Here is a 27,558-nt window from a genome sequence, read left to right as displayed (position 1 = left end):
GTTTACTATGAATGATAACAGGCACCCAGTGTGAGCCTCGCCACACCCCCTTTCCAAGAACGCCATTTTGTTGACATACAGTCTTGAAATCAGCATTAGCTCTATTTAAAGAGCTTAAAACTCTGTTCTGCAGAGAACATGTATGGTCTTTGAAGAGCGTCCAAGGAGACATCCAGTTACTCTATCCGAGGATAAAAACAGCCCTCTCCAGGGAGGTAAAGCGGTGTGTCTAAAGTGTAAGCCACCCATTTCAACATGAAACTCGCCGCTGCTGACGTCACCGAGCCATCTTTGTGCACCTAATCCAGGCGGCTGTTTATTACACCTTCATTACCACACAGACCGGGGCTCTACTGACAGCCTGCAGGTGCCGCACCGTCACAAACAAGGAGGAAAACAGAAAGAGAACCCTTTTGTAGTGTAGGGACACAATTCAGTGCTCCTCGTAGGATATATAGGCAGGGAAACGTCACAATAATCAACCAAAGGCTGCCAGAGGGTAGAGAGGAGCGCAGAAGGCAATCCACATCCATCTGCCAGCCACTTAGTGCGCGCTAACATCTCCAGTCCGGATTTCAGCGCAGCTGTCGAGCTAATACAACCAGGAAAATGTAAGTGCAACCCCCTTGTAATGCTAATTTGAAAATAAAATCCCGAGTTGATACAATTTGGCACTGATGACTGAAATTGATGAGCTATTTTGGGGATTTGCAGCGTCTTCTCCGCTGTATCACGCAGCTTTTCTCAACTGTCACGATATTAATAGTCGAAGATTGTCGGATGAATTTAATTTTAGGAGTCTCCTCTGTCTGATAACGTGAGCCGAACGTGAACACAGACGCCAACGAATCGGCCTAACCTTGGAGCAGATGGAGGCATCGGGTTTATCTCTGTATTAGGAACATTATTAGCCGTATAATGTTCTCTTTTTAAACGAACGAGGCTGATTGTTTTTGTCTTCTTTTTTTTCTTGCTTTCAGTTGGTTGTCCGGTGAATTCTCGCTCGCGCCTGTACTCACGCACGCATATATATATATATATATATATATATATTTTTTCCAGTTTGGACTGGTTTGAAATGAAAAGGACACCACTCTATGAAACCACACACCGAGTCAATTAAAAGTATATAGTAACGTGTTGTCTAACATTGACATTTTTTTAGTGAACACACTCAGTGCTTCGTTTTGGTGTTATCGAACAGCAGGTGACGAATTAAGCTAATTCCAGAAACAGCAAGGACACAAAGCTCAACAAACGCTGACTGTTTCAGCCGCGTCAGTCTTCTCAGGCTTCAAAGGGTCGACAGTAATTGCCGAATATTCCAATATGTTATTATTTTTGGCAGTAATATTAGGTTTGAATTTGGTTTAGGCCTAGTTCTCGTGATATTTGAAACCTATAGCGGGGGGTGGGGATAGCCTAGCCTCCTACTGTATGTCGTTGATTGTCATGCGAGGGCGGACAGCTACATATCTGTCCACATTTTTTCTTGGTCGTGATATCTCGGTTAAATAATACAAACTAAATATATTTATTGATGCATTTTGTCATCTGCTGTATCATTTCGATTGGTTTTGTTTTTAAAAGGTAAGAAAAGGCAACATTATAGTTAATTCTGCCAGTCTTTATATGACGTTTAAATTGCCTCATACCAGCAACATATCACCCTCCCGTGGCATCACGCCGTATAAGTTTTTCTCTGTGATCTTTCGCTTACATTTGTGCCCAGAATAGAAAACGTCTACATAAAGGCACTGAGAATCCACCCATAAGAACGAACCAAAACATCGTTAGTGTTTATAAGATTTGACAGTTGTAATAGTCACACATGGCCTTATTGTAGCTCCATAGGACTCAATGGTGGACCTTAATGTATGAGCAAAGTCATGTAACATCAAACAGAAAGAGCCAGAGAGGCTTAGATCAGACTGCTGCTGATGCGGGATGCTGAGGCGCTGTCCAGTGCTGAAATGTCACTGTCCAGTACTGAAAATCAAACAGCATGCATTTCCAGTCACAAAATTTTATTTAATAAATTATTTATAAAGCATAGTCACAAACAACTTCGATAAAGCTGAAGTAGAGGAGAGTTCTAATCCACAAAAATGTTTGCGAACTAAAATAATTCCTTAAGGTTCATGTGACGGTCACAAACCGTAGTTTACTTAAACTAATTGTGTTTTGTTCTAAGAATTATTTGGCAATGCAGTTGGGTCTTAAGGAGTGATATGGTTTCACTTTGAATTGCATTTGCATTTGAAACCTTGCATAAGATTGATTTTGTTTATATGTAACTAAAAGCCTATATGGATACTGGTATTGGAAATGAGCTTAGGCTATAAATGCATACATGTTTTCCGATTGAAATAAACCACTGGATAAGCAATAAATCTAAAGAAGTAATTGAAGAAAATAAAGAAGCAAAAATAATTTATATAGAAAAGGGGAATAGAATATTTGCATAATCAAATTAAATGATAAAACAGTATACAATATTCAAACAAAGGAAAATCTTTTCGAAAAAGATTTCGAAAAGTGTTTTATTGTTTTTCATTAAAACAAGTGTTTGAAGGAGTTTTGCTAGTAGTTACTTAATAGTTACTAGTTACTTAAAATGGTAAACCATTCTTTCTATCTGTCTATCTAGCTATCTATCTACCTACCTACTTTAAGGATCCATTAGTGTTTCAGCAGCCCGGTTTAGAAGCCACAGGGAAAAATTATATTAATAAGCACTGTCTCAAAACAGGGTTGAATATATTTAGCTTTCACAGCAAATCTCACATCAGCAGTAGCCTGTAGAGTCATGCGAACCCTCACCTTCCCCGTTTGTCATTTCAGCTGCCTTTGCCAGATCACATTTCCTTCAGCATCTTGTTTTTTGGTTTGTTTTCAGAGCCATGTTATAACAGACACAACAATCATTTGCTTGTCAAGCTCCATCTATATTCTAACTAAGCTTTAGTTTTAGAAATATAAGCAGACTCCCCTGCGCTTAGCATGTTCAGATAGAACCCTAGAGTGGCACAGATTGGGTACAATAAATCCACCCGGCTGGATTGAAACACAGCTGGCGGTTTTTCACAGGATGCGGAAGCTGACGAGAAACCTCGCCGCTGCACTGGCAAGTCTTCCCGGCGTTAGTTGGGAGGTGATGACAGCGTGAACCTCTACACACATTGTGCCTTTGTCATGGTGCTCAGAGGAGACACAAAAAAAACACCCCCACACACACACACACACACACACACACAGCAACGACACATGTTAATACATGATTTTAAAGCAGTAAATTAGCTGATTTGAACAAATTTCAGTTCTAATAGGACAATTCTAAAAATAAGCATACCTTAGAGTACTGTGTCTCTGATTTCTTGGGATGGCATTGACCTCAAGCACCAATAGGCCAACTGTTCCAAAGGATTTGTCTGTTGTTAATAGACTAGTAATGTATGAACGTAAAGGGTTGACCTTTAGACAGGGTTATACAAAGCCAACTCTTTAAAACTCCAACCTGTGCAAATGAATAAAAACAAAGCCTATGAGCAAAAGTGCACTGATATGACGTTACTGGACAATGCCAAGTTTTGATTAGATTTTAGGCCAAATGTCAATATTTTAAACTAATTTATTTACTGTGAAAGATAAACGGCTCCACATTCCTTGATAAAAGGTCTACCCTATCCCAATTTACATGTCAAAGCACATTTGTCAGCTTTTTAGTAAGCTCAAGACAGACTGCATGAAAAAATAGGCAGACTGAAAAAACATTTTCAGTTGCATGAATTCAATGAAAGGGAAGGAAACGAAACATTTTCCTTGTTTGACTTGTTAATTACCCGTCAGTGCCAATTGAGAGAAATCACTACCTGTGTAATGTCAGTTTATGGTCTACTTTATTTTGTTTTTACATCATTGAGCTCCACAGTCTTCCATTCTTCATCATTGTACCAAATGCACAATGAAAGAACGTAACATATGATGCCTAAATCAGCACAGCAGTGGATGATAAAAAAAAAAAAAAAAATAAAAAAATATATATATATATATATATATATATGTGCATTCCCAATCACTTTGCTGTCGAGAACAGGGTGCCAAGTAGCTGTTACATGTTAGCATTGGGAGGCATTTCCCTTGACGCTCTCACTTTTTGGTGATAAAATGACACTTTCGCTTTAACTTTCTGTCAGTCACTGCAGCCATCATCTGTGCACATTCAGCAGAATTGGCCAAACGAGCTTCACTTTTGCAAAAGCCTGCAATTGCGCTCTCAGATCGCGGTCACGTTGGATCTTCTGTAATGGATGGAACTACCAATAACTTATAGCAACTTTTAATAAAAAATAAATAAAAATTAAGCACTCAAACGTTAAATTTGTTCTCATTTTAGTATTTTTCTACAGAGCATAAATGCCAGTATTTGTGCTCCAGGTGTAATAAATCACTGTAAGTTGAATTTGAACGTAAAAGATGTGCTTGATTTATTTCCCGACATTTGTGTTTTTCAACCATCAGGTCTGCCCCAGCAGCTGGAGCCCCTGCGCCAGAGGGAGGAAGTCAGCAACCTCCCAACCTCACCAGCAACCGCCGTCTGCAACAGACACAGGCACAGGTGGATGAGGTAAGTGAAAACAAAAACAACACACACACACAAGAAGAATAGTCAGATTAGGTCAGAGTTGGTTAGTTACATTCACTTGAGTAACTTTTAGGGGGGAAAAAAAACAAACTTTTAGGAGTATTTTTACTAAGTGGTACTTTTTACTTTCACCTGAGTAACTTAATGATGAAGTGTCACTACTCTTACTCGAGTCAAATTTCTGGATTCTCTAACCAGAAAGTTACTAGACACAGACACTTGTAGGTTTTGTTAAGATTTTATATTGATTTGCAAAAATGTGATTTTTTTTATTTTATAATCACATTATTGGTTCTTTACGTCAATTATTTTCATTGTGGTCTTTAAAATACCAAAATTTCCACAAAATTAGTTGTTTTTTTTTGTTTGTTTGATGATGTAATTTTTTACATTTTTAATGATTGATGTTTTGCTCTACTGCTTCAGTCGCGTTTTTACCAAATACGTTTTCACTCTTACTTGAATGATTTCTTGGGCTCTTACTTTAGTACACTTTTTAAGTACCCTACCCACCTGTGGATCAGTTTGACGACATGCGTCGTCGTCAGAGGTCCAGTCTGGATCTCTGAGTAAAGCTGTGCCGCATCTCTTTCCTCAGGTGGTGGATATCATGCGTGTAAACGTGGACAAGGTTCTGGAGCGTGATCAGAAGCTGTCAGAGCTGGACGACCGGGCCGATGCCCTGCAGGCTGGAGCCTCTCAGTTTGAGACTAGCGCTGCAAAACTGAAGAATAAATACTGGTGGAAGAATGCCAAGGTGAGGAAACGGCGGTGTGCTTGCTCAGTTAGAATGGAGTAATGATGTTGTTTAGTAATATTAACAAGATTAGATTATGGCGTGTTGAAGATCGTTCCGCTTTTCTAATATGTGTTTCTTTCCCCCAAAATTTGCTGACTGCAGATGATGATTATCCTGGGTGTGATATGTGTGATTATCCTCATTGTCATTATTGGTAAGAAGCCTTTTCTTTCCTTCTGTTAACTTGTAGAGTCTTTTTAAAATCTTGTAACACTTTGTACCGCTCTGTCTTTCCACAGTGTACTTCAGCACCTAAGAAGAGTCGCTCCTACCCCAGTCTGATCCAAGCTTCCTTACTACAGAAGAAGAAAAAAAAAAAAACCTCTAATTGATGACAAAATTAACCACAGATGAATTAATTTATTGTATGTACGTATATCTCCGCCCCCAGCTAGCCTCAATATAACACCCCTAAACCCTTCAGGGCCCCCGTGGCTCTCCACAGCCCCCCTGCTCCTTACTTCCACAGCCTCGCCTCTGGACTCCTGTCGATATTTGTTCTGTGAGTGTGTGAGCCTGTCTTCTTTCTGAGTACTCTTGGCTTTTCTAACCCTGCCATACTGGGAACCAAACCCCTTCCCTCTACCTTTGCCCCCCCGTGACGGTGCAACAACAGAAACCGGTACAACAATTGGCGATAATTGTTACATAGCTGATATATAGAGTTCTTTGTAGAGTTTTATTCTGATATATATCTGATATACTGTTTTGTAGGTGTGTATGCGTGCGTGTGTGCATTTTGTACTTTTTATTTTTTGTATTAATTTGATGTATGCTTTAGCATTGACTACTGCCTATTAATGAAAGTGTGCATCTTGCATGTGCTCTACATTCCCCTCGTCCAATTAGCCTCCGTAAAAAAAATAATCCACCCGTTTCTCTTGAAGGCAGACTGAAATTCACCATCTTACCAACACTTTTTCCTTTCTCGCCAAAAAAAAAAAAGTTTTTTTGTTTCTCTCTGTTTTTTTTTTATTTTTTGCTACAGATAATGCTCACTCACTGATATTAGTGAAATAATCCTTAGAGTTCATCACCTCCTACCCCATCCAACTCTCCTTCCTGCTTTCTGAGAGGGATTCTTAAACAACGACCGTCTTACGTGTCTTCTGGCACCGTCTTGTTTCTCAGCAGCATGCTTCCCTCGGACAACTTTAAACTGCCATAGTACGGTCGGACCAATGTCTGTAGGTGTCTTTGTTTTTTTTTTTTTTATTATTATTATTTAAACATTACGTAGTGTCTTATTTCGAAAACATTCCTTCATTGCAGTCTAGTGCAGATGCTCTTACTGTAGCACATGTAAGTGTGAGTACCTTAAAAAAAAAATACAAGCAATGAACCTTGTGTCAGGAATAACGATAGGAGGAATAGTGACTAGGTGTAAAGTTACTTTTTTTTGCATAGATTGGATTGACCTGATGAATTTTCTTTCTACAATTTTGCTTTAACATTACACTTATGATAAAATGGATGATTTTGGGTTGGAAATTAATTCTAGCCTCAGGGAGAGGGGGTTAAAATGCTTCTGCTGCAGTGGTTTGTGCAGATTTTGAATCCATTCAAAACCTGCACAGACGTCCGTGTTTTTGACAGTGCCGCCCGGCTGTTTAAACGGACTGCCAGTGCAGCAGAACCTCTCCACGTTAAGAGCACATAAAAAGAAAAAAGTAAAATTAGCTGGATCGCCAGACAAATGAAGCGAGTAATGCCTAAGAAGGAAGGAAGCAGTAACTCAAAAAAATAAATAAATAAAATGAAATAATCGTAGCATTCCTAAGACGAGTGTTTTGCTAGCGCCGTGGTTCTGTCTTTGTGTTTCTTCTTCTAGTTAATGCCTCTTTCTTTTTAATATAATAGACTCTATTTTTTAATCATAGTATATTTTTGTGTGAAGTGGTGTGTTTTTGTAGTTCAGCTCCGCGTTACACACTGCCAAGCATTAAAGGAAAACAGTTATTTTCCTTGTTGCGGTTATTTTGTTCATTTGTGCACTCACTGGTTTGGTCTTGAAGTACTTTCAAACCTTTTTTTATTATTATTATTCCTATTATTATTATTCATGTGTGCATGATTGTGGCTACTTGGTCAGTAAAAGAGCAGGGTAAATACAAAGCACTCTTCGAGATAAAGAGTTGCACATGTTCCTCAGAGGCGATGCATCAGAACTTCCTGAGGCTAACTATTTGTTGGTGGGGGGGGGGTGGGATTAAAAACAAACAAACAAAAAAACATTCAACCACCATAGAATGTTGCTTCCAAGAATTTCCATGTGGTTTGGAGTGAAATCAAAGACAAAACAGTTGTCGGTTAAATCTGATAAACATTTTTGTTTTTTTAAGTGCTATTCTGCATTCGGAGCTTATTCCAAAGACAGCCTTTGTGACTCTGCCTCTTTTACTCTCCAGCCAGCTACACGAAGAAACCTGCCACCTTCTCTAACTCCTACTGTGTATTTGGTGTGTGTGTGTGTGTGTGTGCATGTATATATTAGAATAGCCCCGCCTTTGGAATATCCCCCAATCCCTCCCACCTCCTTCCCTCCTTCCGTTTATCCCGACGGATTTAGGCCGCTTAAGTCTCAGAGTGAGGACATGTCAGTTTTCCTTCGCCTCTGAAGTACACGAGCAACACGAGGCTGCAGATCTGTCAGCCTCAGCAGAAGAAAGTCCCACTTCTCGATGCTTCTTCTAAAGTTAAATAACCAAAGACCAAATTTCCGAGCTAACGCTGCCAATACTCATCACAAACAGGTTACTACCCGAGCTGTCCGGCTCAGATTAAAATTCCTACTGTTTTAGGGACATATTAGCTTATCACACACTATCTATGGAGTCAAGTTTGGCTTTGTGAGTGTGCCACCCGGACATAATATGCAACTTAAATGTCGAACAGAAACTCCCGCCCGACCCCGCCCTCTGCCTTGTGGATCCAGGTCCGAGGAGCTTCTTTTAATCTGTACAAAGTTAGTAGACACACAATCTTGTAACTAATTATAGCACAAGTCTTCTTCTTTTTTTTTTTTTCTGTCTGCGTAGTGCTGCCAGGTTTGAAAATGTGTAAACTAACTATAGATAACAGAAAACTGGGAAATGTTTTCCTAAAAAAAACGAAGAAAAACCTGCATTGTTTAGTGTTGTAATATTGAGGGGGGGTGTTATGAGGAGTAGGGGGTGCTATATCCTCAGGTTTAAGTTGTTTGCAATTTACCAAAATACATAAGAGGACAGAAAAAAACAAAAAAACTAGCAAACTGTAAAATTGGATTCCTTTGGCAATATTAAGTGATTTAAGGGTTACAATGTTGTCCTTTTAGCCATTTGTACAGGACATAAACACACAGTGGGCTCTGAGGTGAAATAACACTACTGATTGGGGTAGGATTTGTGTGTTCTCCATAAATCCAACTGTCCAGTTGCGTCCAGTGAGTGCTCAACAGGTTTGGTCACAGTGGTGAAAATGAAGTGAGTGCTCTCTCGCTCTATCTCTCTTCTGTTTGTTTTTATTGCTTTATTGTCTATATGAAAACCAATGTGTTCAAATGCTTTTAACACCGTGGCACTTTTTTCTCTCTTTTTTTTTTTTTTTTTGTGTGTGTGCGTGGGTGTGTGTGTGTGTGTGTAATTCCTTGGTTTCGGCGGGAGTGGAGAACATGATCTTTCGCCAGCCACCGGGAAAGTTCAGTGATCTCAATGCTGCGTTCAGGTCGTTCACGGAGCGTTCGGTGAATGTTGTCGGAAGGCCATAGGAACGGCTGTGAAAGAAAAGAAAAAAACAACTGAATCCCAGAATGAGCTGAACGCAGCAACAGGAGGGAACCTTATTGAGTCACTGAATGTTTCATCGATGGCTTTATGATATGTTTTTTATTTCTGAACCAAATGTTCTTTTTTTTTCTGATTGTTTGTTTTGCGTCTGTTAAGTAACAACTCCAGATGTCACTGAATTGTTTGTTTGTCAGCACTGATGGGTCAAGCAAAACGAAAATGGCAAGTAGATGAGAGAAGAAGTATTTTTGTGTGAAGGGTTCTAAAGTTTACATCAGATCGCTGTTTGTATCGACGAGATGTATGATGTATTTCTCTGTTTAAATCAGTTCATTTGTAAGGGATGGATTCTTTCTTTTTACCTCCTTTAGAGGTAGGACCGGACCACAGGGATGAAAGCACACATTGCCCTTGCTCGTCTGGCCTTACAGGAGGGACAGGACCGGAGGATCACGGGCAATGTGCTTGGTGTGATTTTCTTTTCTTTACTCTTTGCGCTTTTGTTTAGATTTATCGTGCCGTCCTTTGGTTTGGGATTAGAGTTTAAACAAGGTCGATTCAACGCAAAAGGAGAGGAGACTTAGTTGGGGAAAAGTACATAAAATAATTGTAGTGTAAATCTATCAATGTCTTATTATATTGATGAACATCATGAAATATATGTATATTGGAGAAAAAAAAAACAGTATCTATGACAAATTGTACTTTTGTGTGTGTTTCAAGGTTTCATGTGCTTTTGTGGGTGTGCAGCAAGGGGATAATGTCATTTGGACTGCCATTCTGGGACCTGTGTGAATAAGCATAAATTTACTACCAATACAGAGATGGACCGTTTCTCTAATTGATCCCTATTATGTGTTAAGTGTGCCAAAACAAATACATGGAGACCTGGAGCCATAAACTGCACGTTTCTGCGTTCGTCCAGAGTCCTTGTGTACAGTGTGTTACCATCACACAGCACACATGCACACACCAGACTTAGGACCAGATAAGCAAATGATAACAAACAAACAAACAAAAAAAAATATTTTACTATCTACTGTCATATTATTATATTTTTTAGCACACTGACATAGAACAGGTCAAACGAGAAAGTTTCTTTCGCAATGGATGTCATTGGAAAAGATGTTGAGGGAAAACACATTCATTAGCTTAATTACAACAACAACAACAACAAAAAAACAGCCTGAAATAGTTTTGGAAGCCGTGCACTTAAAAACAAAGAGATAATTTAGATATACCTTGATTTGGAGCCATCAGAACGACATATGAGGAAAATATGCAGTTTTTATGATTATTGAACGCTTATTTTTATTACCAACTCTCATTAGCTTGTCTCTTTTTTTATTCCACGTGAGAGTCATATCACTCATTTAGCGTTAGTGTGTAGGAGTTTAAATAATGTCGTCTAGTTAATGCCAAATGCTGTATTTGCTCAAATAGGTGGCAGATAAACTTTATTTGTTCGTGATTTATAATGAAGAGCTAACAACATAAGCTGCTCTCTACAGCACTACACACCAAGGGTATGCAGTATCTACTACAATGTACTGTTAAATAGTGCAGTGTGAGGCTTTTATTTTGAAACCCACGTGACGTAGGCTGCTGACGTTCAGACTTCCGCGTCTCCTCGTCTCTACATTTTGTAACTGATTCATTCGATGAAAATATGTACGAAGAGACTGTTGAGATCCCAATAGGCACTTCAGATACAGAATAAGTCCTATCAAGCATAGTTTTTTTTCGTTTATTTTCTTTCTTAAACTGAGCGGCTGTGACTTCTTCGAATCAAAGCAGACCAGATTTAAACCACACTCAAGCACAAGACGAATGGAGAGTGTCACATAGGTGAAGAGCCCCTTATTACAAAACACATGAGACTACTATTGTATTAGTGTACGTTCCTGTTAATACAAACGGGCCAATTTGAACGCAAGCAGGTGACCACTTCGTGAGATGCAGTTTTAAATCTTCACCACCAGGTGTCACCGTGCCTACTAAAGGTAGACAGGGTGCCCTTAGTAGACAGGAAACCCTGTCTACTAAGGGCATGACATGGATTGTGGATCCGCTGACATAATGTGGCCGTAGGTGGGTTTAATGTGGATAAATATGCTTTACATTTCAACCTGTTGTTGAGACGGACAATACGGAGGAACAACAAAGACATTTAACGTAAGATATCTTAAGAGGTTGCATAAACCATACAGATTTTGTAGCCCTTAATAAGGTCCCGGTAAATTTCTGGCAACATCTTCTGCTTGTATTTTTACACATTTTCAAGTGGGTTGAGGTCAGAATCAGAAGGTTTTCATGCTAACTTGCTTTGGCTGTTCCAAAACCAACAATGTTGAATTTGGAGCAAGTAAATCTTTATTCTGCCAGAACTTCATCAACAGCGACAAGAAGTGTGTGATTTCTCAGAAACTTGCTAACCAAAATATTACCGAATATGTATGCATAAAGCTGAACCTGCATTAATAAAATTTGTAAAAATCCTCAATAAATTCAAATGTGCATCTAAAGATTGAAGTTGTTAAGTTGTAGGCTATACCATCCTTCCACTCTGGGAAAAGAACCCAACCCAAGCCTAAATAAAAGTTCAGCCTTTAATCGATTCTCTTCAAACAATGCTTCTATTTGCTCTCACTGGTGAGACTTGTCCTGCTCTGCCACAAACCATAATTGGATAATTTCTCTTTCTAGAACTGTAGACAGTAGATGTAAGACAAACCACATCTGGAAAAAGCAGAAGCGAAAACAACTGTAATAAAATGACCTCTGTGAAACCATCAGAGTCTGTTTGTGTCTCTGATGGTTTCAAGCATGGGTTATGACAGGGAAGCTTCATTGACTTGAAAACGTGTCGAGTAAAAACAGTTGCTTGTTGCTTTACAGAGCCATGAACATGACCTCACCCCAGGGTTCAGTCAAAAGCATCCCCTCTCCTCGTTAATCTTTCTTTCTGTCAGATCGCTTTAGGCTTCTTTTCCATTTGTATGATAACCATTTGTCCTCCCATGCCTTCACCACAATCATCTACTCCCCCACTGGTCTTGCACTCCCACATCCATTCCCTTTGGATTCTCCTGAAGGAATGCTAGTCCCTCTTGAAGGGTTCATTCAGAGTTTGTGTGGGAAACCTACAGTATTGGCTGCCATCACTGCTCCCCCACATCATAGCTGCAGCTGAGCACACTCATGCATTCCTGCTCCTGTTGATGCCTGTCAAGATTTTGGGGTCAACACAAACACGGCTGGATAAGGAAATTCTAATTTTCAGCAAAAAAGCTGCAAAAGACTTCAAGTTTTTCCAGTTGGCAGTAATTTGCAAAGAATTTGCTTGGTTTGAAGCTGTTTTGTGTTTCCATTTTATCCCATCTGGTCCACTGCGGTGCTTGACCCAGTCTGTAAAAGGGACTTTTATTAACTATCCTTAAAAATAATATCCTTTGTACTGGCCTCAGTAATTTAGGTCAGAGGTTTTGCCATTCCCAAACAGAAAAAGAAAGACTATCCCACCCCTCTTCAGTGTTATTTTTTGTCTTGGTGGACTGTGGAGCCAAAGGACCCCACGGAGTTCAGGAAGCACAGCTAACTGCTCATTTAGACGATTTCTTTGGGTTTTGTGTGGGAGTTATGTTTTGCCAATGGTTGCAGCGATTGATTTTATGGATAAGTAGCACCCTGGTTCATAGATGAAAGATCCCACCTCTGGTCTGCTGTGGAATGCAAAGATTTACGGCCCTACTTGTTAAGAACCCACGCTCAGCCTCTGGCTCCATCTCTGCTTTTTCCACCCTTCTAATGACGTGCCACCCTTCTTAAGAGAGCGGCTACACTACTCTTCAATTTGGTTATGAACCTTCGTTAAAAGTAGTAGTAGAACTAGACATTATCTGCAGGGAAGAGAGAGTCTTTTCTTAGATGTCCACTCCAGGGTTTTTCTAAGAGAAACATCTGGTTCCCATTAAAACCTCCTCCTCCACAAGCTGCTAACATCATCCCCCCTCTACTATTAAGTTTCCTTTCAGAATATTTGCCTATATCTCTATCCATTCTTGATTCCCCCACCCACCTTTTTCTGAGTCCACTCCACTCATTCTCTCCGCCTACTTCGACCAAACAGCTTCCTTCTACCTCCTCCCCTCTTTCCTCACCTCCTCTGTCTTGTTCCCCTCTTTCGTTGCTGCAACAGTCTGCTCTGCTTTCTGTAGCAGCTGTGTATCATGATGCGTGTGGACTGCATCTGGGGGCTCCTCTTGCTCCTGTCTCTTAGTTTGGGATGGACAAAGGCTCAGGAGACCAATTACACCAGGTAAGGTTTGGCGTCTGGTTTGAAAGGCACTTAAAAAGATTTGCAGTCATGTGTAATTATTGGAACGATTGTGTGTTCATTTTAGGAATCATATGAGAGAAAAGATAAAATAAGTGATCTCAGACTTGCTTTTTCAAGTATTTTTAGGGGTTTTATAGATGGATTTTGAGGCACAACGGGAGGTAAGTAGAGTTCGGACTAGCTCGGATGCTAATGCTTATGCCTTTCTCGGAGGGGGTCAAATCAAATAAACTTGGCACTTGCTTTGGAAAATATGGCTTTACTCAGCAGCCAGAGTACTTCACTGGGGGTCCGAAGTTTGAGCCAGAACTGAGGAAAGACATGCCGCTATGCAACATGACTTCATCTACACAGAGACATTCTCTTGACCTCCATGGAGCTCTGTCTGTGTGGAATGCAGCTAATTAACAAGATCAGCTCTAGATGTTGTGAATTGTCAATCGGCTGTAAAAGTGGATCGTCAGTTTTAAAGTAGATGTCACTTCCTTATGTGCTCACTCTAAAGACGACTGCTGCTTCCCAAGATGTTGTGCCTGCTGTTTCTGTGTCACCCTACCATCCCAACTGGCCATAAAAAAACCAAAAAATAATTATGAATCACTGTCTAGCTTTGGTTGCAACATATATTTTCCATGGCATTGTTCCCATGTGCTTCTAATTAAGAGTTTATTAAGGACTCCATACACATAACTGAAGATCAAATCACTGAATCAAGTCTCAGAGGTTCTCAGTGGAATCTGGCCAACAAAAACATTGCAAATACTAAAGTACACAGCAGACACACAGGGATAAAGTCATGAAAAAAAAGGACGTAAAACAATATGGGGGATCATTTGCAACAGAAGTAGAAAAACAGAGAAACTGGTCAGAGCTGATGGTGAAATGGAACAGGGCAATCCTGGAAGAAAATCTGCCGGACGCTGCAAAAGACTTGAAACTGTTGAAAGAGGGTCGTCTCTCGGCATGACAGAGACCTTAAACATACAGCCAAAGTCACAAAGCTTAAGCAGAGCACATGTTAGAATGGCCCCAGTCAAGACTTGATCCTGCTGTGTATCCAGCCTGAAGAAGCTGGAGCTAATTTACAAAGAAGAACTGAGAAAAAGTTTAGACTCCACAAAGCTGTTAAAAACATTGCAAAGATTTAGCATAATGCATTGTGTTGCTCAATTCCATAAAATCCCTCAACAATGCAGAAGGGGACAAATAAAGTTTCTGGTTGCAACGTCATAAAAGCGGGTAAAAGGCACTGTAAAAAAAAAAAAAAAACAGACATAGTTTGTTTTGGATCTCTCAAACGATGTCTGAGAGATCCTTTTTGAGTCCAGCAACTCCCTGGCCTTGTTTTGGCTGCCTAACATTTCTGAGCACCATCACCGACTCATGGAATCAGCCTCAGTTCTTTGCAATTCCCTGTTAGTGTCAGGGCTCTGGGTTTTTGGGTTGGTATTGATTCTCATTTTATTTAGCTTAATGTTTTAGTTCACTTTAGTTTAGCCCTTCATGTCCTTTTCATATTATTATTATTATTATTATTATTATTATTATTATTATTATTATTATTATTATTATTAATATTAATATTATTATTATTATTTGAGGTATTTAGTGAAATAAGAATTCTCTTATTGCTTTACTTATTTTCAGTCCTTTATAATGTTTCTAGGTTTATTTAGTTTAGTTTAAGTTCTGTCCTTGTTTGTCTGCGTCCAGGTCAAGCCTTCTTTTATGACTATAGTTTAATTCTATTTTATCCTTCTAGTTATTTCTCAAGGCTGCACAGTGGCGCAGTTGGTAGAGCTGTTGCCCTGCAGCAAGAAGGTCCTGGGTTCGATTCCCGGCCTGGGGTCTTTCTGCCTGGAGTTTGCATGTTCTCCCTGTGCATGCGTGGGTTCTCTCCGGGTTCTCCGGCTTCCTCCCACAGTCCAAAAAACATGACTGTTAGGTTAATTGGTTTCTCTAAATTCTCCCTAGGTGTGAGTGTGTGTGTGCATGGTTGTTTGTCTTGTAAGTCTTTGTGTTGCCCTGCGACAGACTGGCGACCTGTCCAGGTGTACCCGGCCTCTCGCCCGGGACGCAGCTGGAGAGGAACCAGCAACCCTCCTGACCCCATTTGGGACGAAGGGTGTAAGAAAATGGATGGATGGATGAAAATGGATAGTTATTTCTCATTTCAGGCTCCCTGCGGTGTTTCTAGTCATATTTATTTCTTAATTTCATCACCCTTGGTTCAGTTATTCTTCCATGTCCAAGTCTATGTATATCTTCCTTTAGTAATTCTAGTTAGGTTATTTCTGTAGTCCTTCTAGCTTTCCCCATGGTGTTGCTAATTCTTATTTTGTCTCTTTAGGTTCAGTTAGTCTTTCTTTAGTAATTCTAGGTAGGTTATTTCTTTGTTTAGATCTTCTAGTTTCTCTAGCTCTATGTTCCTTAGCTCTTATTGTTGTTCAGATCAGCCTTGTTTCAATTTAGGTTCGGTTATGACTTCCCTCATATCTTCCTCTCCTAGTTCATCAGGTTTTCTTTACTCTTAGTGTCTTTTGTATTAGTAGTGTTTTTCAGTTCCCCGTTTCCTCCCTTTTGTGTTCCCAGCAGATCTCCTTACTTTCCCTGTGCTACCGTCTCCCCTCAGCCAGCTCCTGTGCCAATTACTCACACCTGCAATCACTCTTCTCATCTAGCTAGGCCATTGTTCCATTTACTACCTCTCAGTATTTAAGCTCCTCTATCCCAGTCTGAACTTACCAGTTTGTCTCGTCACCCTGATTGTTGCTACCCATGCTTCCCTTCCTGGATTACCTGTTGTTCCCTCGTGTTTCCAGTTTGTTTTGTTTTTTGGATTTTCTTATACCCTTGGATTTTGGATTTTTTTTGTTGGTTAAATTTCTTCATTGAAACATCTATTTATTTCTACTTCTACTGCCTGCTGCGTTTGGGTCCACCGCCACACCACATCATGACAGTTAGCCATGTGGGGTGGACTCTGAGCAGGATGAGTGCATAACTATATCCCTTCAGAACATGATACATCTGGACTTGGCTGATCTGCTGACCTTTATCTACTACTCCATAGACCAGTCCTTGTGGTTCAAAGCATGTGGACATCTAATAAAAGATTTACAGCAGAAGTAAATTGTAAGCAGAAGTTCATTAACATTTTTGTAAATCTTTTTGATTTTCTACAGTATAATGCACAGAGTGCTTAATTTAACCAATGTCTATGCAAGGTTTTTCATTAGGGTGTTGTGTATCTAGACAGAGGATGAAAGCCCTGCTGCTGCAGTGAGTCCAAAATCAAGTCCAGACTTGTTTAGTTTGCTCTGTGTCATTCCTCTCTGCCCCCATTTCCCACACACAACTTTAAATGGAGACGTGAATGTTCTTACTGTGTCACTTCGAAGAATTATTAGCAGAAAGCATACTTTGGAACGCAAACAACAAAATATTATATCCACCTTTGGAGATTCAAGGAAATATGCTAGCATATATAATATGCAAGTAATACTGGAAAATCTGAATCAGTAAAGTAACACACAATAGCTTCTAATCGTAAAGTGAAAGGAAAAGATGCACGGTTTCCAAAATGTTTAATTTCTAATCTTCATAGAGTAACTCTAGTGACACTTTGCAGTTAACTATAAAGTATTACTTTTCAACTTTAGGTATTTAATTGCGATAAATACCTAAAGTTTATCCAAATTGACTAGATAAACTCTCAAGTCTTTCACTGCCTCTACCAGGAGTTTTTCTTCAAGATCGTCTTATATTTAGGTCCGTCTTAAACTTGGATGCTTCTTTGTCTTATCAAGCCAATTCAGATTTTATTTGGGGGGGATAAAAAGCATAAATAAAAAAAAGTCTCACCGACTCCCTTATTGCAGGCCTGTGTTCTACTGTGGAGGAGACCTGGTTGCTGATTCAGGCTTTGTTGGCAGCGAGGGCTTCCCCAGCTTCTACAAACCCAACAGCAAATGCACCTGGCGCATCACTGTGAGTCACTCTCTGAATACTGGCTCTCTCACAGCCAGCTCCTCTTACTCACAAATGCTTCATCTGGTTTCCAGGTCCCGGAGGGAAACGTGGTCTCGCTCTCCTTCCGCATCTTTGACCTGGAGGCGGACTCCCAGTGTCGCTACGACTACCTTGATATTTACAACGGCCACTCCAACTTGGTGCAAAAACTAGGTCGGTTCTGTGGAACTTTCCGGCCCGGCACTCAGGTATCGACCACGAACACCATGATGCTGGAGATGGTGGCTGATGAGGGGAACCAGGCCAGAGGGTTTTTGGCTCAATTCAGTGGAACAAAACCTTACGTAAATGGTATGTAGTCAAATTTTTTGGAAGGATTGAGGATTCTTTTTTTCCACTCTCAGGTTTTATTTTTAAAAAGTTATTTTTTTTAGGGATAGGGTTATTGCGGAAAATGAAAGTCAAGATGAAGACCCACTTTTCAGGACCTTAGCAAAGACACACCAAGCAAAAATAAAGAGTAGCTCTTGAGAAAACTGAAAGACTTCTGAATTTTACTAAACACCTTCTGCTAAAGGTTTAGCATGACGACGGAAGGAGATGCATCAACAACTGACTGCAAACTTTATTCACATGACGTAAGCTAGTTTGGGAGAAAGCTTCTAAATTCCTCCAGAAAAGTTGTGTTTTAACCCAGTCCCAGAACAGATACCTATCTGTAAGGCAGACAGGATTTTAATTAGCACATGCACACGCAGTCAGCCTAGTTCCAGGCCTAACCTTCAACTCATTGTCTCAGGGGAGCAGTCCTGTGGAGGGAAGATGACAAAATCCCAGGGAGAGATCAAGACACCCAACTGGCCAGACAGGAAGTACCCACCAGGAACCACCTGCTCCTGGCTCATCACTGTGGAACCCGACACAGTTAGTGGCACACTCATTCACCGCATGTAATTACTGTTTGAGCGAGCATACATATAAGAGAGGCTGGGGGCAGCTACCCATGGTGATGGAGAAGAAACTGTTATCAACTTGTGATATTAGCCAGTTTTCCACCAACTGCAACCTCAAAATCTAATTTGGCCACCAGATATGTATATTCTGAGTCTTTCTGCATCGTTAACACTGCAAAAACACAAAATCTTGCCAATTTCATTTATTTATTTTTCTACTTTCTAGCACAACATGACCCATGTTAGAAGTGAAAATGTCTGCCAGTGGAACTGGAATGTTTTTTGTTTTGCCCTTATAAGTAGCTTATCTTGCTGAAAAGTTACTTTCTAAGTTAGTTTTGCATTATTTCAAGTGTACCAAGTTTTTTTGCACTAGAAACTGGAGAAAAAGCCCTTTGTAAGATTAAATATTTCTGCAGTGAAATTGGCAAAACACAACACATGGTAGAACATCTGTGAAAATGTGACTTTAGTGTTGAAATGCTAAAACACTGAGAAATATGATTGCATTAGCTGGTATGGCTATTAGCAACCTCTTCATTTGGCCTTGCCTGTTAGCGTTCCCAGGCAACAACTAGCACATCTCATCACTTTTCTGACACAGTTGAGTCTCGGATGCAAGTTCAGGCCTCGATCCTAGTTCTGTAGAATATTGAACCCAGCATATACACGTATTCTGTGATAATTCAAGCGATAAGCTTCGCAGTCAGGTCTTAATTTGGTAAATTGACCAAATTTATTTTTGCGCTTTTCTTGTTAGACTAAACCATGAAAGCACTTTATACGGGAATCACATTCCCTCTCACAAACACACACACGTTCACGCACAGATACTCAGATCACCTCCATGTTTATGTTTGTTTTGTGGTTACAGGTGATCCAGGTGAAGTTTGACAAATTCGTTCTGGAGGCTGACACCTACTGCCGCTTTGACTATGTGGCCTTTTTTAACGGTGGAGAGAGAGATGATTCTCGCCTGATTGGAAAATACTGCGGCGATCAGACACCTCAGTAAGGCGCCGAACTTCAAAGCCTGGACTTCGATGTTGTAAAACGTTGCTCCGTTATTCAAAATCTTTGCTTCGTCTCCTGTTCAGACCCATCATCACCACTGGCAACGAGCTGCTGGTCCAGTTTGTGTCTGACCTCAGCGTGACATCCGATGGATTCTTCGCCTACTATACCAGCATCCCCCGAGGTTCTGAGCCCCCGATTGACAAGTCAAGGCCCCGTGTTGGTTCTGCCCCCTCAGGGCGTCCAGTCAAACCTGCCCGACCTGAGCGACCAGCCATCACCGCACGGGTCCCCATCCCCACCACCACCACCGCCCCCAAATATGTGCCACCTCCCCCTGTCTCGCCCACAAGGCGAGTGCCAAATCGTAATAGGCCAGGTGGGTAAAGATGTGTGCACACATTTCAGAAGGCTCCCAATACTAGATCTAATTCATTTTTTTTTCATGTGTATTTTTTGAATTTTTAGGTCCTCAGAAGCCACTGTGTCCCAGAGTATGTAAGAGAGCTGGAACCATCAAGACCAGTTTCTGCTCTAGTGAATTTGGTAAGTTTCCTGTTGGTGTCAAGTTATTTCCATTCCTGGTAAACGTATTCATGATTGAACAAATTTACTTGAATTAAAAGTTACATTTTTTCTTCTAAGATGATGTGTTTTAATTGAACACTGTTGTTTTTCAGTGATTACCGGAACCATCACCTCTTTGGGCCCCGGGCCCCGAGGCAGCGTTGCAATGAACATCTCCCTCATTAAGGCCTACAAATCAGGGAGACTGACCATCATGCAGGCTGGAGAGACCATGTCAGTGAAGCTGGTGTCACAGTGCAAGAGGTGTCCTTTGGTTCGCCGAGGTAAGAGCCGCTTGAATTCGTTTACATGCGTTTTTGTCTAAAAATGACGAGAAATCATGAACCTGGATATTTTGTCTCATCTGTTCTGTTAGGCGCCAACTACATCATCATGGGTCAGGTGGATGAAGAGGGACGTGGCACCTTGGCGCCTGGTGCATTCACTGCTCCATACAAAGTTGCACACCACAAACTACTGATGAATATCAACAACCAGCCATGTTAAGACCAAAAATGTTCCGACAGTTCAGAGTGAACTATAAAGACACAATATAACAAAACAGTCGAACTTTATTTTATATACAACCTTAAAATATATATAGATATATATTATTTTGTAAAAACACCCACTGAACCTTTTATTTGTAATGCATATGCATATATTTATAAATAAAGGTTTTAAATCATGTTAATCACTTTTGAGTGCTCGTCCATTATGTTTGCCAAAGTGTTTACTATGTCTCCACCTTGTGGACATCCGGTGTAATGTAATTGTTTTAGTAATACTAAAAGATTTTTAATCATACTCAAAGTGAAACAAGGGGAGGAGGTGGCGGGGGTCGGACGTTTACCAATGTCAAGAAGTTTAAATTTAGATCAAAAATAGTAATAATGCGGTGCGAATTCATAAGAAAAAAAAAAAAAACATTCCATGGAGAACCAAATAACCCAGGACGGAACTTTCTTTGACACCACCAGATGATAACGTCGCAACAAAAGTGAGAAAATGTTTGTTTGGTCAATTTTCTCTGTGGTGTAACAATAACTCGTGGCAAAAATCCTTTACATACGTAGGAAAAATGCATTTTGTGATGAGTAGTTGAGTGAACCCCGGATTGTTTTCCCATGTCGTCACACTGCTTCTATAAAGACGTATGTGGTATTATATGGCCTTTTTTTTGTACACGGATGCAATGGATATATTTTACTGCACACCAGAAATACATTGACAATTCAATTACATTCAAATTTTGGGGTTGTGTCTTGACAAAATATGAAATTTACTCATGACTGATTATGTTGCTGAAATCCGAATATGTATTTTGCTACCAAAATTCAATTTCACCTAGGGTTACTCGATACAACTCGAGAGGAAAGTCTCAGATTTCTTCATAACGTGACTCTTTTGTGACTGAAAGGTTTGATTTGGTTTGATTTCAGCTTCCTCGAATCACATGTCGATGTATAAATGTGTGTGCATTTGTGAATGTGAATGGGTGAATTTTGACTGTAGTGGAAAGTGCTTTAAATGGTCAAAAATGATTGGAAAAGACCTAAATAAGTTCAGTCTACTTACCGTAACAGATCCGATTTCAAATGTTAATCGATTTTTTTCCCCTACTTCTAGAGAAGAAATTATAAATGACAGAAAATATTTTCAAGATTGTAGCCTTTCCATAATGTCCAGTCATAAAGTTGACCAGAATTCAAAGGCAAAATAAAAAGAAGCTGTAAAATGTGCTTATCAAAAAAGACGATTTATCTTGGGCACCACTTTAAGCTATGGAAACCCAACAGGTTTAATGGTGAAAAAAAAAATCCAGACTTTCCAAAACTTGAGTCTTCATAAATCAAAACTTAAATTAATCGATGAAATTATTTTATTGCCCAGCACTAATTTCACCATAAAGGTTGAAATTGTCACTCCCCTTCGATCTGTTGTTTTTGCTTTAACACCCTGGTGTATTTAGCCAACTCTAGGCATTCTCAATCAATCTGCTCACACTTCTGGACAAAACTCAAAGCTCTGCAGATAAATGCTCATTTTATTGTAAAACAGGTATAAAACATTTTCCATAAACAGTATACTAACGTAACAATGTCAATACAAATACAATACAACAATCAATACAAAGGATGAGATATTTGGGGGGGGTGCAGGGGGGGTGGGTATTTAATTAGGTTTTTGCTCGCAACTACACTGCTCATCCACCTATTCCTAAACCCAAACGCTGCCCTTTCCATCCCTTTCCTTTCCTTCCTTTTGGCCACAGCAGCCTCCTGCTTGTTGGCGCGAGGTGGGCAGGTTCTTGTAGACGGCGCGGCTGTAGGGAATGAAGCACATGCCAAGCTGGAGGTGCCGAGCCAGGCGACAGTAGGCGGCGAGCGCCAGCACCAGCAGAGGGGTCAGCAACAGGAAGCCCACCACCAGGAGAGCCACGCAGCTGGTGTCGTCCAGCAGGTCCGAGCAGTACAAGGATGTTCCATGGGGCTGCACCTGGAGAACGGGTGGAGAGATGAGGAGTAGATGGAGGTATAAGAAAAAAAAGAAGATGAAAAATTTCCCACTCTGTCAATGCAACATGCAAGGGAGTCCGCTGGAATTTCTGCTTTGTTTTTAGTGTAATTTGACACTCCATAATGTACTGAGCAAGGAAGCTTGAGCTGCATGTCACAGCTGCAAGACGTTAAGAGTTCAGCTCCAGAAAGTTCCAGCGAGATCTGAGAAAACAATATCAAATCCCTGGAAAAACTGAAAACATCTTCTTCTTTTCTGTCAAAACAGGTCATCGCACGATTTAAGTTCAAGTCCTTACTGTGGAGTGGCAGAGGAATCCGAACGTGATCATGACCAGAGCCGGGGTCAGGATGACACCGAAAATGATGCTGGCCAGTCCGCCGTTGATGAGCGCGATGATGAGGTTCTGCACGGTCACCAGCACAGAGCAGGCCCAGCAGTCCAGAGACCCCCTCAGCTCCAGGGGGCCACCCGGGGCCTCGCCGCCACCCAGGGAGTAAGGGGGCGGCACCACGATCGCTGACCCCGCTCTGGAGGAGGGCCGCGCTTCAGACATCGCCTTTTCCAGCGTCCCGCTCCGTGACAGACTCATCGTCTCTGCTGTGTGTCCTGCAGGAAAACGGTGTGTAAAAAAAATTATCCGCATTGTATCGCCATTGGAAATCGGCCTTTTTGAAAATGTGAGTCCCTGCCAAAAAAGTATTTACACCCTTTGATCTCTTCTGATTATTATTATTATATATTTTTTTCTCAAATAATTGCAAGAAAATTTGAATAAAAGCCCACTGCATGAGGCTGCAAGTACCATGTTTTGTAGTGGGGATAATGTGTTCAGGGAGATGTGCAGTGAATAGTTTTCCCAAAAAATATCATTTCGTACCAAAGTGCCTTCTTCCAGATCAGAGGCTTTGAAATAAAAAATTGCGGGAGACATAGAAGAGCTAATCATGAGATTAATATACACACTGGTCACTTCTAAAAGAAATTGGTTGCACTGGATGTTAGTTGGAGGTATAAGAGTAAGGGACTGGAAATATACACCACACCCGATTGTTATTGTAAGAAATGTGGAATAATTCTACTTTTTTATTTATTATTATTATTATTTTTTTTTTGCCGATTCCCCTATTTGCAGATTTTTCGGTGTTATGTAACTCCAAATATGGGCAGAAAATTTGGGTAGTTGCATTGTTTTTTTTCACTCTCCCGATAGAAAATACTTCTTGGTAAGCTGAAACAACTAGGTGTAAATCTACTTTCAGTAGATAATCCTTTCCATTTTCTTTTTGATCAGAAAAAGTCTTTCCTGGCTCATTTCATGCACACACATTCAATGAAGGGCCTGAGCCATTAAGTAATGGCTTCTTAAACAGCTTGATGAAACGCGCGGAACGTCAACACAGATAAATGCGTGACGCTTCGTGGGGAGGAAAAGGGCTTCCATGACTCCACCCACCGAAAAACTTCAGGATGACCATCAACCCAGGAACAATGAGCCGCAAGCAACAATAATAGAACATACCGCCAATCACCAGAGCTGTGTTGACGGCCACAACTGTTACATTCGAACTTTATATTTTAGTATTTCTCTGTTCAGATACGGTTTGAACACATTTTTAGTCTAAAAAAAAATAAATAAATAAAAATTAAGAGTGAAACCAATTTGAACCATTTTACTATGTTTAAAAATTAATTTCAAGCTTGCGTTTAATAAACTGCCTAACACTGCTTTCTTATTTGGTTTAGAGTTAAATGAGCCATTGAACACTTGGGTTTTATTATTTGTACTGACATAAAATCTGACAATCCACAGACCTAAAAAGCATTAGACCCCTTGAACGATTTCACATTTCACTCCACCGAGAAGCTTTCCCGCTTGTCTCTTGATGCCATCGTTCATCTCCATAACAAACTCAGAACACAGAAAGTATCCCATCCCCTCTGTACTCACCGTTTGAGAAGCTCAGCCGTAGAGAAATTTCAAGAATTTCCTCCTGATCTACACCTTCTCTCTGCAGATCTCCAGGGTGTTCAACAGGCGAAAGTTGGGTTTCTAATCCCTGACTCTTTGTTTTTGTTTCTTACACATCTGTTGACCAGTTGTTAGAAAATGTCTATATTCTGCCTCAGACCTGCTACAGAGTGACTCAGAAACAAGCTCTGAATAGTCGGAGCAAAATGTGCTTCCCCAGCAGCTTCAGCGCTTCCTTCCCTGACATGCTGTTTCCTCACTCTGCCTCCAGTTTGAGATACGATACAAGCCGGGCAGCCTGTATCCTGTGTTGCCTTCAGTGCAAATGCAGCGTGAGACCAGGCTGGGGCTGTACTAATGGCAGCAGTAGGAGCTCAGGTGGGGTGGGTTGGCAGTGGGGGTGTTGCTGGGGCCTGTGATAACCCCTGGAACCGGAGGGGGCCTCGGGAGTAACAGTGTTTATTTGGATAGATTAGAGAAGTCCAGAGTAGGCTGTCCAATACGTGACCATATACTCTCTCCCTGAGCACTTTCTCATTTTCCTCTTGTCAGATACTGATAAGTCTGCTGTGGAAATGCAACAACTGTGCAGGATTTTCACTTTGCTCTTTCATGCCAAGGCATTAAGAAGTGCACATTTCTGATTGCATCGATGTAATGATCAAAGGATTTGCAACTACATCCCGCTCTGTGGAAAAAAAAAAAAAAGAAGAGGGCAGAGGCTATATGCCAGACTGGCTTCAGATGTGTTTCACAGGCAGGCATGGCAGAGATTTGGCCCCTGACCCCGTGATGAAAACCAGATCTCAGCTTTCAGCAAATATAAGGAAATGAGGATAGGGGGAGTAATTACAGAGAGGCTGGAGGGGGGAAAGAAAGCCGTCTTCTGACTGATAAGAAATCAGATGGGCTCAGTTCAAAGCGCAAAAGTGGCATGTTTCTTTTTCATCTTAATTTAGAGATCTAAGTTTATTTATTCACCACATGGAGCGTTATGTAAAGACCCTGGGGAGAATAAGAGTAGGTGCAAATATTTATTTGCGAAAATTCGGCCCAAATATTAATCTAGAATATAATATTAATAATAATAATAATTAATAATAATAATAATAATAATAATAATAATAATAATAATAATAATAATAATAATAATAATAATAAACAAGACTTAATATCCAAAGATGGATATTAAGTCCAAATTCTGTGTACTGGCTGTCAACAATGCCACAGTGTGTGCTGTTTGTGTCAGGATGTCAGTCTCTGAGTGAGCTGGTTGAGGAAGAGAAGTCTTCCTGTCCTTGGAGTCGGGATATCCGCCGCTTTGTCCTGACGTTATGTCCACTTTGCAATGCTGATGGGTCTGCAGGTTTGGTAAAATCACATCCTCTTACGTGGAATTGTGAGACAGGAAGAAGTCATCCCCCCCGAATTCTCTGTGGCGCTATAAAGGATATGGGCGATTGGGAACTGTTGCTATTTTAGTTGCCTGACCTTTACTGATTGGCAACTTTAAGGCGGTGAATATGGAAACCTTTTGAGTCAGTGATTAGAATTTTCCATCACATTCTCAGTTTGACTTGGAAAAGGTTCCTGAACCAAACGGATAATCTCGAACCGTAAAATATTGGAAAATTTTCGAACTGATAGTTCCTGGCCGCTCCAGTGGAGCCATCTAGTGGTCATTGGATGAACAGAATAGAACAGAAGTACAACACAGACAAATGAAAAGATTCATTTGCGAAAATTCGGCTCAAATGTTAATCTAGAGTATAATAATAATAAATAAGACTTAATATCTAAAGATGGTGTTTTCTATTTTCCCTGAATTCTAAACCTTTGAACAGTGGCAATATGAGCTGGTTTGATTACAGCAGCAGAAAATTACAATAAGCACAGGAATGAATAAATAAGAAAAACAATTCCTTATTTGTTGTTTTTTTTATGTCTTTATTAGTTTTCCTCCTTAGAACAGGTTCTATATAATATTCTACCACAAAGTTGGGAGATGATTTAAAAATTATTTTGTGTTATTTTGTAGTTTCCAGCTCGGAAACTACAACAATGGAAAGAGGGAGAGACGGGAGGGTGGGGAAATTTTTAGGTTGGCATTTTATGGTTTAAGATTATCTGCTTATGAGATGAAATTTGATCATAGAAATGTGAAGCTAAGAACATGTTTTATTTTGATTTGTCCATCTAAATGTGCTCCGCTAAACATCCATGCTTTAATTAACTTTATAGGGCCCTTCATACTAATAAAATGCTGCCATGCTCTTTATTACATATCATATAATTAGTGGGAGTAATGGGTTTACTCCCAATAAACTAAGCTGTTCTGACTGCTTCTTCACTTTGCCTGGTTTGCATATTGAAATACAGAGAGACCTGGCTAAATTGTCATGTCGGGATGCATTCAGTGCAGAGGGACATAAGAAATTAGACATTGTGAGATAAATCAATGTCTTTTTTATTTTTTTTTGGGAGGCAATACATTATTCTAGGGTGTTATCCAATACCACCAATCTAGATACACAAGTGCTCAAGACGTTCTTCTGAATTTTGATGTTGTTGACATTATCTCCACCTGGTGCCACATCAGTTATTATTACCATGTTATGCCAATGTAGATGCAGATTTAGAGGAAAATAAAGTCTAAGATATGCAGAGGTACTACATGTTCCTTAAACTGTACAATTTCAAGTTTTTTCTAAAACCACAATAAGACCCAACCATGAGAATCATTTGTCTTGAGTTACAACAAGGCTTGTTCAAGACTTGAAAGAATATGTTGGTTTGAATATAAACTTGGTTTCTGAGAGAACCTTCAACCTTTGCCTGTGTGATGTAAATTAGAAAAAAACAAAAACAACACACATACTAAATGTTGGTATTCAAATAAAACAATAACATTTTCTGAAAACTGTATCCCAAGATAACAAAAGATAAGGCCTCAAATGATCATCACTTTTTTTTAAAGAAAAAGCAAGAAGTGACTTGCTGGAAGAACGTA

At 40.2% G+C, this 27,558-nt stretch overlaps 3 protein-coding genes across 3 annotated transcripts; 2 read left to right on the top strand and 1 right to left on the bottom strand.

The window, feature by feature from the left end:
• The first annotated feature begins 298 nt into the window (after positions 1-298).
• On the top strand, positions 299-10,117 carry vamp2 (vesicle-associated membrane protein 2). Its single transcript, XM_044139637.1, has 5 exons — positions 299-611; positions 4,522-4,627; positions 5,244-5,402; positions 5,547-5,598; positions 5,684-10,117. Coding segments are annotated over exons 1-5 (336 nt in total). The 5' UTR covers positions 299-609; the 3' UTR covers positions 5,701-10,117.
• A 3,207-nt stretch (positions 10,118-13,324) lies between these two features.
• pcolcea (procollagen C-endopeptidase enhancer a) lies at positions 13,325-20,753 on the top strand. The gene is made up of 9 exons (XM_044139636.1): positions 13,325-13,529; positions 17,432-17,540; positions 17,615-17,873; positions 18,322-18,446; positions 19,350-19,486; positions 19,573-19,868; positions 19,958-20,035; positions 20,170-20,340; positions 20,433-20,753. The coding sequence occupies exons 1-9, from the start codon at positions 13,441-13,443 to the stop codon at positions 20,561-20,563; spliced, it is 1,395 nt and encodes a 464-aa protein (XP_043995571.1). The 5' UTR covers positions 13,325-13,440; the 3' UTR covers positions 20,564-20,753.
• Positions 20,754-22,087: 1,334 nt separating this feature from the next.
• Positions 22,088-24,899, bottom strand: tmem88a (transmembrane protein 88 a). Its single transcript, XM_044139635.1, has 3 exons — positions 24,528-24,899; positions 22,875-23,185; positions 22,088-22,555 (listed from the first exon to the last, which is right to left on the bottom strand). Exons 2-3 carry the CDS (start codon positions 23,166-23,168, stop codon positions 22,277-22,279), a joined length of 573 nt encoding a protein of 190 aa, XP_043995570.1. The 5' UTR covers positions 23,169-23,185; positions 24,528-24,899; the 3' UTR covers positions 22,088-22,276.
• Between the last annotated feature and the right edge of the window lie 2,659 nt (positions 24,900-27,558).

Source organism: Gambusia affinis, linkage group LG15, assembly GCF_019740435.1.
Source record: "Gambusia affinis linkage group LG15, SWU_Gaff_1.0, whole genome shotgun sequence".
Taxonomy (NCBI): domain Eukaryota; kingdom Metazoa; phylum Chordata; class Actinopteri; order Cyprinodontiformes; family Poeciliidae; genus Gambusia; species Gambusia affinis.
Note: the sequence above shows the minus strand (reverse complement) of the source record. Positions and strands in the feature narration are given on the sequence as shown.

Coding starts and splice junctions, on each gene's coding strand:
- tmem88a (XM_044139635.1), bottom strand. CDS start 23,168: ATGAGTCTGTCACGGAGCGGGACGCTGGAAAAGGCGATGTCTGAAGCG. Junction 22,556..22,874: donor GATTCCTCTGCCACTCCACA/GTAAGGACTTGA, acceptor CCCGTTCTCCAG/GTGCAGCCCCATGGAACATC.
- vamp2 (XM_044139637.1), top strand. Junction 4,628..5,243: donor CACAGGCACAGGTGGATGAG/GTAAGTGAAAAC, acceptor CTCTTTCCTCAG/GTGGTGGATATCATGCGTGT. Junction 5,403..5,546: donor ACTGGTGGAAGAATGCCAAG/GTGAGGAAACGG, acceptor TGCTGACTGCAG/ATGATGATTATCCTGGGTGT.
- pcolcea (XM_044139636.1), top strand. CDS start 13,441: ATGATGCGTGTGGACTGCATCTGGGGGCTCCTCTTGCTCCTGTCTCTT. Junction 17,541..17,614: donor AATGCACCTGGCGCATCACT/GTGAGTCACTCT, acceptor TCTGGTTTCCAG/GTCCCGGAGGGAAACGTGGT. Junction 19,869..19,957: donor GCCAAATCGTAATAGGCCAG/GTGGGTAAAGAT, acceptor TTGAATTTTTAG/GTCCTCAGAAGCCACTGTGT.